Below are 13,096 nucleotides of genomic sequence, written 5' to 3'. Positions count from 1 at the left end.
CCAAGTTATAACCAGGCCTGACTCTGCTTAGCTTCTGAGATCAGACGCGATCAGGCGTGTTCAGGGTGGTATGGCCGGTGGCATGGCCAGAGACCCAGGCTACTCTCATTGCATTGCGAACGCTTCTCCTAGTGGTGGCTTCTCTTGTTGCAGAGCACAAGCTTTAGGGCACTTGGGCTTCAGTAGTTGGGGCGCATGGGCTTAGTTGCCCCTTGGAATGTGAGATCTTAGTTCTCAGATCAGGGATCAAACCCATGTCTCCTGCACTGAGTAGATTTTTAACCACTGGACCACCACTGAAGTCACTATTACTATTTTGATTATTTATTTATTTCCTTAAATACTTGGCTCTCCTGGGTCTTCATCGAGGTGCTCTGGCTCTTCGTTGCGGTAGGCAGACTTCTCTGCAGCACAGAAGCTTAAAAAGTTTTGGCGTGTGGGCTTAGCTGCCCCACGGCATGTGGGACTTTAGTTCCCTGACCAGGAATTGAACCCACATCCCCTGCATCGGAAGGTTGATTCTTAACCACTGGACCACCAGGGAGGTCTCTAAAATGTTGAGTTTAAAAAGCAAGGTAAAAATATGTAGATTCTGATGACAAAAGCTTTATTATACAGTTATACTGGAAAAGCCTGAAACAGAAAAGGAAAAAATTTTAGTAGTTAGGTGTTGTTAAATTCTTTTCATTTAAAATTTTATTAGTGGCGGATTTATGTTTATTCATTGGGGAATGAACAAAAGAAACAGCTGGGGCAGGAGTGGGTTGAAATGATTGTCAAGAGTGGGGCTTGGAACTGTTGGTGTGCTCCTCTGACTGCTTCATCCCCGAGTCCTCTGAGGGCAGCGCAGGTGTTCAGGGTGGGGAGAGGTCTGAGGAATATGCATGCACTGGGATCACGTCCAGCTGTGGCCACCAGGAAAACGGTGGGTGTCTTGGCAAAGCCCTGCAGTGTTCCCTTTGCTGTCTTCTTCGCCTGACCTCACTTCTCCCGTTCTTTCTTCAAGTTGCTCTTAGAAGTCACTTTTCTGGAGTCAACCCCATCTGCTCTCCCCACCTCCCACCCACTCTGCGCTCCTCTTAGGTGTCCCTTCCCCAGCACCCCGTGCTGACCCCCATCTCTTCCCTTTCTGAAGCCCCTCTGGGCTGCAGGGTTGGGGCCTCCATAGGATTTGGATCACCTCCTTCGGCCCTGGCACAACACGAAGTGTATTCAGTAAATGGACCTGCTTTTCCTTATCTCGAAAATGGAAGCAGCTTTGGTTGAGTAGATTTTTTTTTTCTGGTTCCACTTACTGCAATTTTCCCATCTAATTTTCCCAGACTCATGAAATAAAACAGGCACTGAAGACAAGGTGAGATGGAGGAAATGTCCTCTGCCTTGTGGATGCCAAGCTGACTCTGGTCTTGCCTTGGACTTTGGACTGTGAGCCTGGTCTGAGGGCTCTGCTGGGAGATGCCATGGCAGGTGGGCTGAGTGTAGGAACCAGGTCGCAGCAGTCCACCTGACAACTGGCCTGCTGGGTGAAGGCTCTTTGCTTCTGCCTTGCTTGTACCTGGCAGACCAGCCACAGGACCCATGGGACCCTGCGGCTGGGTGGCCTCGTGTGACTCTGAGGAGCCTCCTAACCCTGATATCACATATGTGCCTGTCAGCAGTGGAAGTGGGCGTGTCTGTGCACACGGCTGGTTGCGCCTCTGTCAGAGTGCAGAGAATGGTGGTCGAATGGTTTTCTGGGGTGAACGTGTCTCTGTATGGAACGTGTGCACACACCTCAGTCTAGAACAGGGTTTTCCATTCTGCAAATACATATTGCCAGCTTTGTGCGCTGCAGAAGCAGCGAAGCGGTGCGACAGGCAGAGAGCCTGGAAGTGTGCATATCTGCATTGTGTGTCCTCTCTGTGTGTCTTTGGGAACGCGTTCTTGGCACGTGTTCGGTTAACAAGGCTTTCCGGTGAATGCATGCCCGTGTGACAGTGCCTGGGTCCCGTTGCGGCGCTTGCTCGCTTTCCAGCTCCACTTGTGCCCGCAGTCGGGCTCTGCACGTGCGCCAGCCTCCATGCACACGTCCCCGAGTGACCCGGGAGCGTTGTGCAAGGACCTCCGGGTCGTGTGCACTGGAAACGCTAGAGCCTGTCTCTCCGCACGCACGAAGGCACCTTCACATGTCTGGGTGCACGTCGCTCTCGGTGTGTGCACGTTCCGTGTGCACGCCGCGCGTGTCTGGGTGCAGGGCGCTCCACGAGCGCGCATTCCGGCCCGCGGGCGACCAGGGACCCACGCGAGGCTGCAGGAGCCCCGCGGGGCTGACCCCCTTCCCGCGCCCGGCCGCGGGCTGCGGCGATTGGCCGCCCGCTGCTTCTCAGGCATCACCCCTCCCTCCCTGCACCCCCGCCCCCCCACCCCCCGCGCGCCCGCGGTCCCCGCTGTCCCCCGCGGTTTCGGCGAGGCCGCGCCGCGCTGCGCTCCGTTCCCATTGGCTGGGCGCGCCTTTGTGTGGCGGCAGCTGCGGCCCCAGCGCCTTTGAATGTCGAGAGGGGCCGGGAAGGGAGCCTTTCCATGGGCCATCTGTCTCTCCGCCAGCCGCCGCCCCGCCGCCGCCCGCGCCCCGCGCCCCGCCTCCCGCCCCGGCGGCTCCCGCAGCCCCGCCGCCGCCCGCGCCCGCGCCCCGGAGCCGCGCCACAAAGGGCCCGCGCGCAGCCGCCGCCGCCGCCGCGCGAGGAGCCAGGATGGTCCTGGTCCACGTCGGCTATCTCGTGCTTCCAGTGTTTGGCTCTGTGCGAAACAGAGGTATCGCTTTTTGCTTTCGGGGTCCTCTTCCGAGCGTGGATCGCCGCGGGCACCGGGGCGGGGGCTGGCGCCGAGGGCGGCGGGGGTGGGGGGGCTCAGGGCACACCCGGGAGGACGCGGGGCGAGCGGTGGCTTCTCCCCTCTACCTTCTGGGGGGACCCCGAGTGTGGAGGTGGCCGCCCTCGTGGGAGCTTTTGCAGTGAAGTTAGGGTTTGGCGAATTCGAGTCCCCTCCCTCCCCGGCCCCATTTTTTTATTCTTTGCGGCGGACGCGGTTCCCCCAGTCATAGCCCCTTCCCCCAATACCTAGCCCTGTGTGATCGAAGGACGGAGAGAGATACATGACTGTGTGCGCGCGCGCCTGTGTTTGTGTGTGTAAGCCTACTTGGCTTTCTGTGATTTTTTTTTTTTGAGATGTATGTGTGTTTCATGTCATTTGTGTTCGTGTTTCTCCATTATTTAGTCCCTGATACCGATGGCTGCCTAGCTGGCATCTGGCATCTGCCCTGTCCCATGCCCCAGCCCCCACCTTCTCGTAGGCACTTGCACGATTTCCCGTCCCATCTTCTCCTCCCCCTTTAACCCTTTTTGGTGTATCGCCCTTCTGCTATCCACCCCCCACCCCATGGTCTTTGTATGACAGTTGTATTTATGGGTTCAGGATGCTTGTGTGTGTGTGTGTGCGTGCACGCGTGTATGTGACTGTATGCAAGTGTGTGCGCGCCTCGGAGAGTCAGGCGTGCACTGCTGTGCACCCCTGGACCCGGCCGGCCGGAGACGGGTGCCGGCCCTCGGGTGTTGCGCTGTGTGTGCGCGGATGCGGTGGGACGCTGCCCCCAGGCCAGGCCTTTGCCCCCGGCAGGCGTTGACAAAGCAGCAGGCCGGCGCCGGCTTTGTTTTTAACTGTGATATATGGGGTGTGTTTGCACGGTCCCCTTCCCCACATCCCCTTTCCCTTACATTCTAACAACAATAGCTTGATTTCCCCCTCTTCTCCCCGCTTCACATTTCTTCCATTTTCTTTTAATAAAAAACTCCCACCTCCCAAAGCAAACCCGAGATGCATTTAGATTCATTATTATTATTATTTTTCTTTTTGCATTCTGCCTCTGGACTCACATTGCTCTTCTTGGAACTGTTTCTGCTATCCTCTCCCACTCCACGTCTGCTTCAATCCCTCCTGGCTGAAGTCCTCCCCCGCCCCCACCCCCCTCACGCTCGGAATGATGTCTTCCCTTTGCGACCAGGGCTGCTCCCCCAAGTCAGAGTGGGGGGTGGGGTCGCGGGCCAGCGCTTTCGTGCGCCCCAGGGGCCCGATTGGGCCAGAGAATGAAAGCCCAGCCCTCTTTCTTCCAGCCCAGCTGTCCCCAGCCCCGGCCTCTCCCCAGAACCTAAAAGGCAAGGTTGACCCCCTTAGGCCTGTTTAAACCGCAGTTTTTTTGTGTGATGATAGAATGATGACATTCTGCATTTATCAAATCTTTTTTTTTTTCTTCATTGTGTAGCTCAGTGAATGGTCAACTCGCTGCTGTGTGCGCTGTGACCCTTCTGCCTCCGCATTTAGCTGTATTGTGACACCCCTCTTAACCATCTCCTGTCTCCATCTGAGGAAGGCATTGCTATTTAAGCGGCAGTATCCCCTGTCTCAGGCCAGCCTAGCAGTGGGGGGCAGGGGTGGAGGGGATGTGTTAAGAATAGGAATGGGGGGGCTGGGTGAGATCTCCCTTGAAATGCCAACCCCTCCCCCCATACACAATTATATCTCATTACTTGGCATTTCCGTTTAAAACGGGTGTGGAACATTACACTAGGCAGAAATTCAAAAATGATTAAGATGGATGTTGAGCCTGAAAGTATAATTATCCTGATTAAATCATTATCATCCTCATTAATACCACCGATCTCTAAATACCATTGCAGGATGCTGATTCCATGTTTTGAAATTCAAATTGCTCAGCTGCCTTTAAATTTTATTTTTAATACACCCCCTCAAAAAACAAAAAACACCTAAGAAAACAAATTCTGCCAGCCAGTCAAAGTTTACTTTCATGGCAAACACGCCCATAGGAAATTCAAGGGCTGAGGGTTAGTCGGGCTGTGAGTAAAATTTAGCACAATGTGATAAGAATTCATGACCTTCCGATAGAGGATACTAATGCTTAACCCAACAAGGTCCTAAACCACAATCTTCTTGTAAAACTATTAGATAGCTTGCCAGCTTAAATCTGTTCTTTTTAGTTTCCATTGTAGTAGTATAGGATGTAGGCCATTTCAGAATAGATGTAGAGAAATAACCATTTTTGTATCTCATCTTGTTTAGCCGAGTACATTGCACTGTAAATCCCTGTTAAGTGGATTCCTTTTGCCTTGGCTTGGAGGCTGTAGCACCCCATTTGCCACTTATCTGGGTGGCTTCAGCTAGCTCCCTGGTAGCACCCCGGCATAAGTGAAGAGATTACGTCTAGTCAGAGGCAAAAAATAATGAGTATATATATATATGAACAATTTTGATAAAATGATAGTTGCTGCTACTCTGAAAATTTGGTGCAGCAAGGTCTTTGGCTTAAGGGGGAGCCCTGGCCACGGTGTCTTAATTGTTGAATTTTACAATGTCAAGAGCATCTTTGGCCATCCGCCCTGGCCCTCAGAGCTGCCCCTTTAACAGCCGGCTCCCTTTTGCTGCTTCGCTGGCCAGACCTGCTCGAAAACTGAAACAAAACAGCAGCAATAAAGAAAGAATAAGGCCCCTACTTTGAGGGCCCTTCCAAAGTAAAGTCCCAAGGGGCCTCCCCAGATTGCCATTTGGCAATCTGAAAAGAAAGAGAAGAGAAAAAAAACGAAAAGAAAAAGAATCCCCAGCAAAATGGTTTTCCATTAAACAGGGATCGCGTGTTCTGCTGTGCTGAATTACTTCCTGTTCTTATTTTGTGGGTAATTTTTTCTGTATCAAATATCCTTTTGGTTGTGTATCTTTTTCACCTTTTCTTGTACTAAAACTAAAGCATGGTCTGTATTTTTTTACATCCCCCAGTTGACAATGTACAGCGCTCGGTTAGAGATGTTACCCTGCTGAAACGTACTGTGCTCGTGTAGCCCGGGCCATCTGCTCATTGTACGCTGCTTTTGTTCTGTTGCCCTTCCGAAGCATGGTGGGCCCAGCCTTTTTTTTTTTTTCTTTTTTTTTGTATCGTGTGCATGACGACATTGTTACACACAGAATCCACTAATACTAATATACAATCTCTCAATAAAGAACTAGTTTCCTATATTAACCTAGTGTGCTTTTTCTCTTGCTGTTTTCCCATTTATTGTCGTATCCTGCTGTTTAGATTTCCCCCCTTGCTTTTCTATCCCCACCCTCACCCACCCACCCACCACTCCCACCTCCCATTGTAAGATTTGAGTGAATGCCTTCTGGTTTTTTTTTTCTTTCCTTTTTTTTTTTTTTTGTGATACAGATATGGTGAGTTTAATCTCATCTAGTCCATATCTTTCTACAGCAGATATCTGGGTAATGTGGTGGGGGATGGGTCAGTTGTCCTGACACACCAAAATAGCTCTATTACATAGAAAGAACTCCTATCTTTGGCCACCTATATACCCACCCGATAGCCTCCACTTTTCATCTCAGTTTCCAAGTTTCATGGGCACCCGGTTTATGATGTTGATGAAGAGATGGGCTATAACCCTTAGGTTGAGAAAAGGGATACTGTTCTTAACTAGCAATCTTGCAGCATTTCAGACTCGCCTGAAAAACCCATTTTCAGTTGTCTTTTTTTTTTCTTTTTCCTGTTTCATTGATTTACTGTCCTTCTAAGTCATGCTGGGGGTGACATGTTACATGCAGTTGAAGCCATGATCTGGAATTTGAAAGTATCCTCTCTCAGGTGCATATTTAAATTGTTGGGACCTGCGATGTAAGTTTTGCATGGAGATCCTACATAAGGAAGATGTTTGAAACAGAAACCAACTCAGACCACTCCCACATTCATCCCAGGGCCAGCAGCCTGACCTGTTACTGCAGGAATAAGAGGGTCTGTGCCCTCTGCAGGCTGTGAGCCAGTGAACGCTGATTACAGCCCAGTTTCCTGACAGCTGCCTCATCTGTGGCCGGCCGGAGTGCCTCTCTTGAGAAAGAAAGCCAGATCTCTGTCATTGTCCGAGTGTGGGGGGCGGGGATCAGGAGGGAAGTCCGAATCTACCTCCAAACTGAAGAAGAGCCCTTAAAATATATCTTTGTTCCATAATTATATTTGAGGAGCTACTGGAGAGGTTTTTTTTTTTTTCCCCCAGAGTGGAACCCAAATTCAAACATTTGTCAATTACACCTATTCAATTTCAGCTCAGAATAAGCCTTGCTAAATGAGGCATTTTAGTCACCGAGGAAATTAGTTGATTAAAGAAATTCACGGTTCCTTCCGAGGGTCATCATCTTGAAGCTGCTCTTCCTTGGGCCAAGGAGCCTCCTGCTCGCCCCTGTGGGCTGCCTCCCAGCTCGCCTCTGCCCCCTGCCAGCCTTCCCTCCCAGGCAGGCGCACCCCGGCCTGACCACAGCGCTTCCTTGCCTCCTTTGTGGCTTGATGCGGCTCTCCTCTCCCCCATGGCTGCCCTTTCTGCTCTGGCCCTTTGTTCTCGTGCTCTCCCCAGCCCGGGTGGGAAAGCTGAGCTGATTTACTGTGACACATGGACACACAGGCAAGTTCCCAGCAGAGGCTCCTGCTGCAGCTTGTGTGAGACGAGATAGGCAGGTCGTGGGGATTTCGTTTCTCTCCCTCCTTTCTCCCTCCCCTCCTCCTTTTAGTTTGGTTTTATTGAAACTTTCAATTTTGTTCCCAGTTTGAGAAAGCAAAATAAACCATCCTCCAACCAACCTCAACAAGAAGTAAAATGATCCCAACTCAGGTGATCACCCTGGAAAGCAGTGGCTATTAACCAACTCTCAGATTTTATTTCTTTAAACGAATATTATATATGCTGGAATTATCTGGTCAATATGCTTTGAGAATGGCTTAGTAACCTAGTAATGACATAGAAAGTTAGTAGGTTACTGGGAAGTCATGTTTTAGCAATTTATCAATGCATACCATATTTTTGTCTAGACTGTCAGAGTAAACTTACTCATCTGAAGGAGGCTTTTCCTCTAACTGGATGGTCCGGTCATTACAAAGCCATTGTACTTTGTATCTACTCTCTCAGCCAACAGACGCATACCTGTTTTAATCAATTTTAACTCTTAAGATTTTGGAAAAGTCATCTACTCTGTAGATCCTACGCTGGACTTTGTAATAAGATGGAACATGGTTCTCATTTACCACTTTTCCTTTTGAATAAGAGAACTCTCCTGAAACCAGCATCAGATAAGGCTCACCTGATTGAGGGGCTTACTTAAATAATAGTTTCTCATAAATCAGCAAATACTATTAATCACTCAAGGCGAGGGGAAAAGACCACCAAGAGTCTCCATGCCCCAATATGCAGATAACAGACACTGGGCCACCTTTCACCTCTCTTCCTTGGTCACCTCCTGCCCTACCTGCCATGTCCTTCCTGCCTTTAAAGACACAGCCTGCAGTATCCATTGGAAAACTTAATGCTTTTCTGACCTCGGGAAGCAACAGCTCCAAGCTGGATCCAAGTGCAGTGGCAAACTCCTGGCCAGGAGACATCGGCCCTTGACTCCAGCTCAGGGTATAACTTTGGGTGTCTCAGTCCTTCCTGACCACAGTCGCTCAAATGTATAAGACACTTGTACACTTGTGCCTTAGTTCCTCTATGAATCTAAATAGTTCTTTAACAAGTCCTGGCTTAATATAATATGAATCTGAATTTGCTTTTATTAGGATGCTATGGTTTGGCCACAGATGAGCCAATATATTTCTAAGAGAAGTGGAGGGAAAGGCTTACCTTAGGCTCAAATTTTCTGGCTGATTTAAGAACTAAGAGCAAACATTCATAACCCCACAGCTGAACCACTTGCAATGCCTGTATTTTCATGTATTCATTCATTAAGTCATTCATTCACTGACTCACTTGTTTGTTCATTTAGTTAATGAGTGTTCACTGAATTCCTACTTGGGGCCAAGTGAAGGGGGATATGAAAGCCATGTAGGACCTGGATACCTGCCCTCCTGAGGCTTATGCTGAGGCTGGGAGATGGATGCCTAGCAAATCAGACACTGTCTAAGGTATTCGGTGCCTCGGCACCCAAACAGATGGCAGAGCGTCCTGATTGGTGAGAGGGGAAGAGCTTGGAGCAGTCCAGGAGTTGAGTCCTATCCCAGTCTTCACCAGGAAGGGTGAACTTAGGCCACTGCTGAGTGTCCTCTAAACAATCACCATCACTATATCTACTTGATAGGGTATGTGGAGACTTTTCAATGACACCTGGCACAGAGCAGGTCCCTCGGCATGCTAGGTGGCCACCCCCATCCTGCACAGCTGTCGGAATGTACTGGCCAAGCGATCAGATAAATCAGGGAAGATGTGCTGAGGAAAGGGGGTTGAGTTGTGCCTCAAAGGTTGGTATGTATACAGGAAGGAGGGGAGAAAGACTCCTGGCAGGGACAGGAATGGAGGGAGACTTCGGTCAAGGCCAGGTGGCTCTGCTGACTGGGCAAGAACAGAAGGCACTTACGAGGAGGGGCTGTGTGTGGTCGGGGTGTGGGTGCGGGTCTGTTGCCTTGCACAGCAATGGGAGGCACTGGGACCATTGTCCTGTCTTTGAATGGTTCTTGGGACAGCATTACTCCAGGGGTTAAGCAGCGTAAGATTGGGAGAAAATGGGAGAAAAGTCTGGAAGAATCCGTTTCTTAGGGCTTTGGAAGCTCCAGTAGAGGGATGAGCCCAGAGGGCTTAGCTGGGGAGGAGTCCACGGCGGGCATCCAGGGGTGTTGGAAGTCCACACACCAGAGGTCTGGAGGATGAGGAGGAGGGCTTAAGGGGGGCGGGGGGGCTTCCCATAAGAGGAAATGAGCAGAGCTGAGTTGATGTGGAGGGGCAGAGGGGTGGAGAGGTCTGGAGGTGCCTGGGAGAATATGAGAGGGTGAAGGCAAGCAGGGATGATGGGCGGAGCAGTCAATTTCAGGGAGAGGTTAGTTCAACTTGTAGATAAATAGAATTTGAGATGCTGAAGGGGGCAGAAGGAAGGGCACTGTGGCAGTGTCCTGGGATTTGAGACCTCTAGTCCTGGATGGAGTACTAGGTGATAAATGTAGTCATATTTATGGGACACACCCTCAAAGAACTCTCCCTCCCTGCCTTATTTGACTGGGCACGTGCATCCTTAGTCATGCGGGTAACTCAGCAGCCTCTCTACCAACATTCACTCTCTCAGGGAGCTGTGCTCTGGTATCTCAGTTTGAACGACTTCTATCAAACTTCACCTTTCTTGAGAAGAGGGACCCAAGGCCAGCAGGTGGCAAGATCATTGCCTCCACGGGTTTGCAAAAAGGTGGGGCCTACCCATGTAAGGAGGAGGGCAGCGTCGCAGAGGCGGAGTGGGTGGGCGGTGGCAGCTGGGGACAAGGATGGGGTATGAGAGGTGAGGTGTGGGCTCCAACCTCAGGCTTGGCACTGTCTGCCAAGAGCGGATTTTCCCAAATTCAAAAAAAAGCTCTTCTCTTCTGTTACCGCATTTCCTTCTCAACACAGTCTGGGAGGAGGTAACTGGGGACCAGAGGAGACAACCGAGGCCAAGGGTGGGGAAAGTTGCCCCCTGCCCATGTTGAGTTAGGGAATGACTGAGCCAGAAGTGGATGCGGGGTGACTGGCCGGTGGCTGTGGCTCCCTGCAGAGCTTCCCAGGGCCTGCACACTGTTAGGAACCTCTTGAAACCAAGAAAACACTGGAAAGGAATCCTTGCTTTTCCTCCCCGTCCGGGGATATCAGTTTATCTGCGTTGGGAGAGGCCTCAGTCTAGCTTGCGGCCAGCCAAGCTGTGAGGCAGGTCAAGTCCCCAACCTTGAGCCCCCACCTTCTGGAAGGGGAGTCTGAGAGACAGGGAGGGTGCATGGCGGACCAGAAAGACCCCAGGGTAGGGAACGAGTAGGGGGTGGAACTGGGTGGTGAGTCCTTTAGCCTGCAGACTCTGGTTCAGAGGAGGCCTCACCAGCTTAACCGGGGGACCCCTGTGCTCAGGTTGCCACCAAGATAACTAGGTGTCCCCCGATTGAGGACTTCGGCTCCCAAGTCATGAGCACCTCTCCCAGGTTTTCTTAGGTCACCATGATGCCTTCTATCTATGTTATATCATCAAGTAATACACTCACATTTTGTAAAGTTTAGAAAATAGACCAAAGGGAAAAAATCTCTTAGGAGTCCACCTGTCTGTGATCACTTTAGTGAAAGGTTTTCCACTAGTTTGTTCATACGCATATATTTTCTGTAGCTCTCTAAACACAGTAATATACATTTTTGCATTCTCAGATTTTTCAGATTTAACCTATTGAAAGCCTTTTCATGTCTTGCTAAGTTGTTTTCACAAGCATCACTTTGGCTTCACCAAGTTCCACTCAAATGGTGGCTCTGTGTTCAGACTCGTGGCTTTTGAGGCATTCAACGGCTCTGGGTGGGAGGCCACTCCTGCTGGTGTGGTCTGTGGCCTCCCTTGGGCTCTTGTTTGGCCATGGGGAGGGTGGGGGATGGTGGACTCTGACAGCTCCCAGGCGTCTCTGCTCACCATCCGTCCCTTCCATCCATGGGCCCAAAGGGGTGGGAAGGGAGGGCAGGAAAGAGGGTATAGGGAAGGAAGCTTTAGATAAATTCCTCTGAGATCTGGCTTCTGGTCTCTGTTCTGCCACCAACGTCCACTGTGATCTTGAGCCAGTCAGCTTCCTCCAACAGGCCTCAGTTTACCCATCCGTCAAATGGGAACGATGGGTCTACCTTACAGGACTTGTCACATGAAGTGTGACTTACGTGAAGTGGTGTTCGAGAAGCCAGCCAGAGGCAACAGTCAACAGTGATGGCCCATTATTGAGGCTGGTGGGCGCAGCGTTGCTTCGAGGCTGCCCTGCCAATAACCACCCTTGTGACATGGCTGGCAAGCCTGACTGCTCTGGGTCTGCACTTCCAACTTGCCAGAGGAGATAATTGGCCTAATTGCCCCTTCCTGCTGTAAAAAAATGGTGATTTCCTCTGGATGAGAGTCACTTACACTTCCATTGTCTCTTGGCCGGTTCGCTGGGCCGCAGCCGCGCCTCGGCGCTCAGTAGAGAGGCTCCGCCCTTCCGCCGGCCGCAGCAGGGACTCCGCAGGCAGCGAGCTCAGGCCCCGCCGGGGTCCGGAGCCTCGGGTCCCTCCTGCCTCCTGGGGCTGCCGCCGCTGCCGTCTGGCTCCTCAGCCAGAGCTTCCCTGGGCCCTGCTTTCCTGCGGTGTGCCACCGCAGGGGAGCAGGGTCAGCCGTCCCGCAGGCGACCTCGGCAGAAGGGCCCGGCCGCTCCCCCCGGAGGTGGGGGCTGGTCTCCCCGAGTGGAGGCGAGGAAGAGGCGCTGCTGACTCAGCGCCGGCCCGCGGGGTGGAGAGCGGGTGGAGGCGCTCTCTGAGGCTGGGAGGAAGTGAGAATTCAGCCGACACCTGTCTCGAGGAAGGGCGGGGAGCTTTGGAACAGCCGCTGCTGTTTCTCTGGGGGCTGCCGTGTGGGAGGCAAGGGGGCGGAGGCCCTCCCGGGGCTTCGCCTGCCCCCGCTGCGCGCTTGCTGGGCTCCAGCCCCTCTCCCCCAGCGGCCAGTGCCTCCAGGGCACCCCCCCTCCCCCAGTAGCTCGTGGGCCCCTCTATGCCGCCTGTTCCCAAGACCACCCCCTGCTAGAACATTGAGTTCTGCTCCCAAACTCTGGGTGCTAACGGGGTGAACGTGTCCCCTGGCCCAGGGCTGCTGACTCTGGCCTTCTTTAAGCCAGGGGGTGGCTCTTCCAGTGGGGCCCTCCATCTCCACGCTGTTCTCTGGAGTGGGAGCTGGCCTGGGTGGGCCTCTTCCTCCACCAGCCTGGCCCTGCCGAGCTGCGCGGAGAAATTCAACTCTGGGGCAGGTGAGGCGGGGATGGGAAGACCTGGGTCCACTGGCCGGTTCCCCTCCTGCAAGGCCCCCTGAACTGCTGGTCACCTCTGGCCCAGCAGCGCGGGTGCCCAAGTTGGTACTCAGGGAGGGACCCCAGAGAGGCAGCTGGACAGCCTTGGCCCCAGTGCAGCCAGAGGTGGCCAGAGCCCCTCCTGGACACCAGGTGGGTCGGCCCAGCCTTGGTTTCACCTTTGGTGGACTCACCTCCTTTGGAGCACAGGGGGAGTCCAGCAGGAGGAGGGGTCCAGTTGGC

The 13,096-nt window shown here is 52.4% G+C and overlaps 1 protein-coding gene across 1 annotated transcript in view; it reads left to right on the top strand.

The window, feature by feature from the left end:
* Nucleotides 1-1,950: 1,950 nt before the first annotated feature.
* The window catches only part of ARK2C (arkadia (RNF111) C-terminal like ring finger ubiquitin ligase 2C), a 112,498-nt gene continuing 101,352 nt past the window's right edge, over nt 1,951-13,096 (top strand). The window contains exon 1 of the mRNA XM_020870975.2: nt 1,951-2,790. Coding sequence (XP_020726634.2) covers nt 1,959-2,790 — 832 coding nt within the window. The 5' untranslated portion in view covers nt 1,951-1,958. The remainder of the gene's footprint in view (nt 2,791-13,096) is intronic.

Source organism: Odocoileus virginianus, chromosome 22 (genome assembly GCF_023699985.2).
Source record: "Odocoileus virginianus isolate 20LAN1187 ecotype Illinois chromosome 22, Ovbor_1.2, whole genome shotgun sequence".
Classification (NCBI taxonomy): Eukaryota; Metazoa; Chordata; class Mammalia; order Artiodactyla; family Cervidae; genus Odocoileus; species Odocoileus virginianus.
The sequence above is the reverse complement of the archived record's forward strand: the minus strand, read 5'-3'. Positions and strand labels throughout refer to the sequence as shown.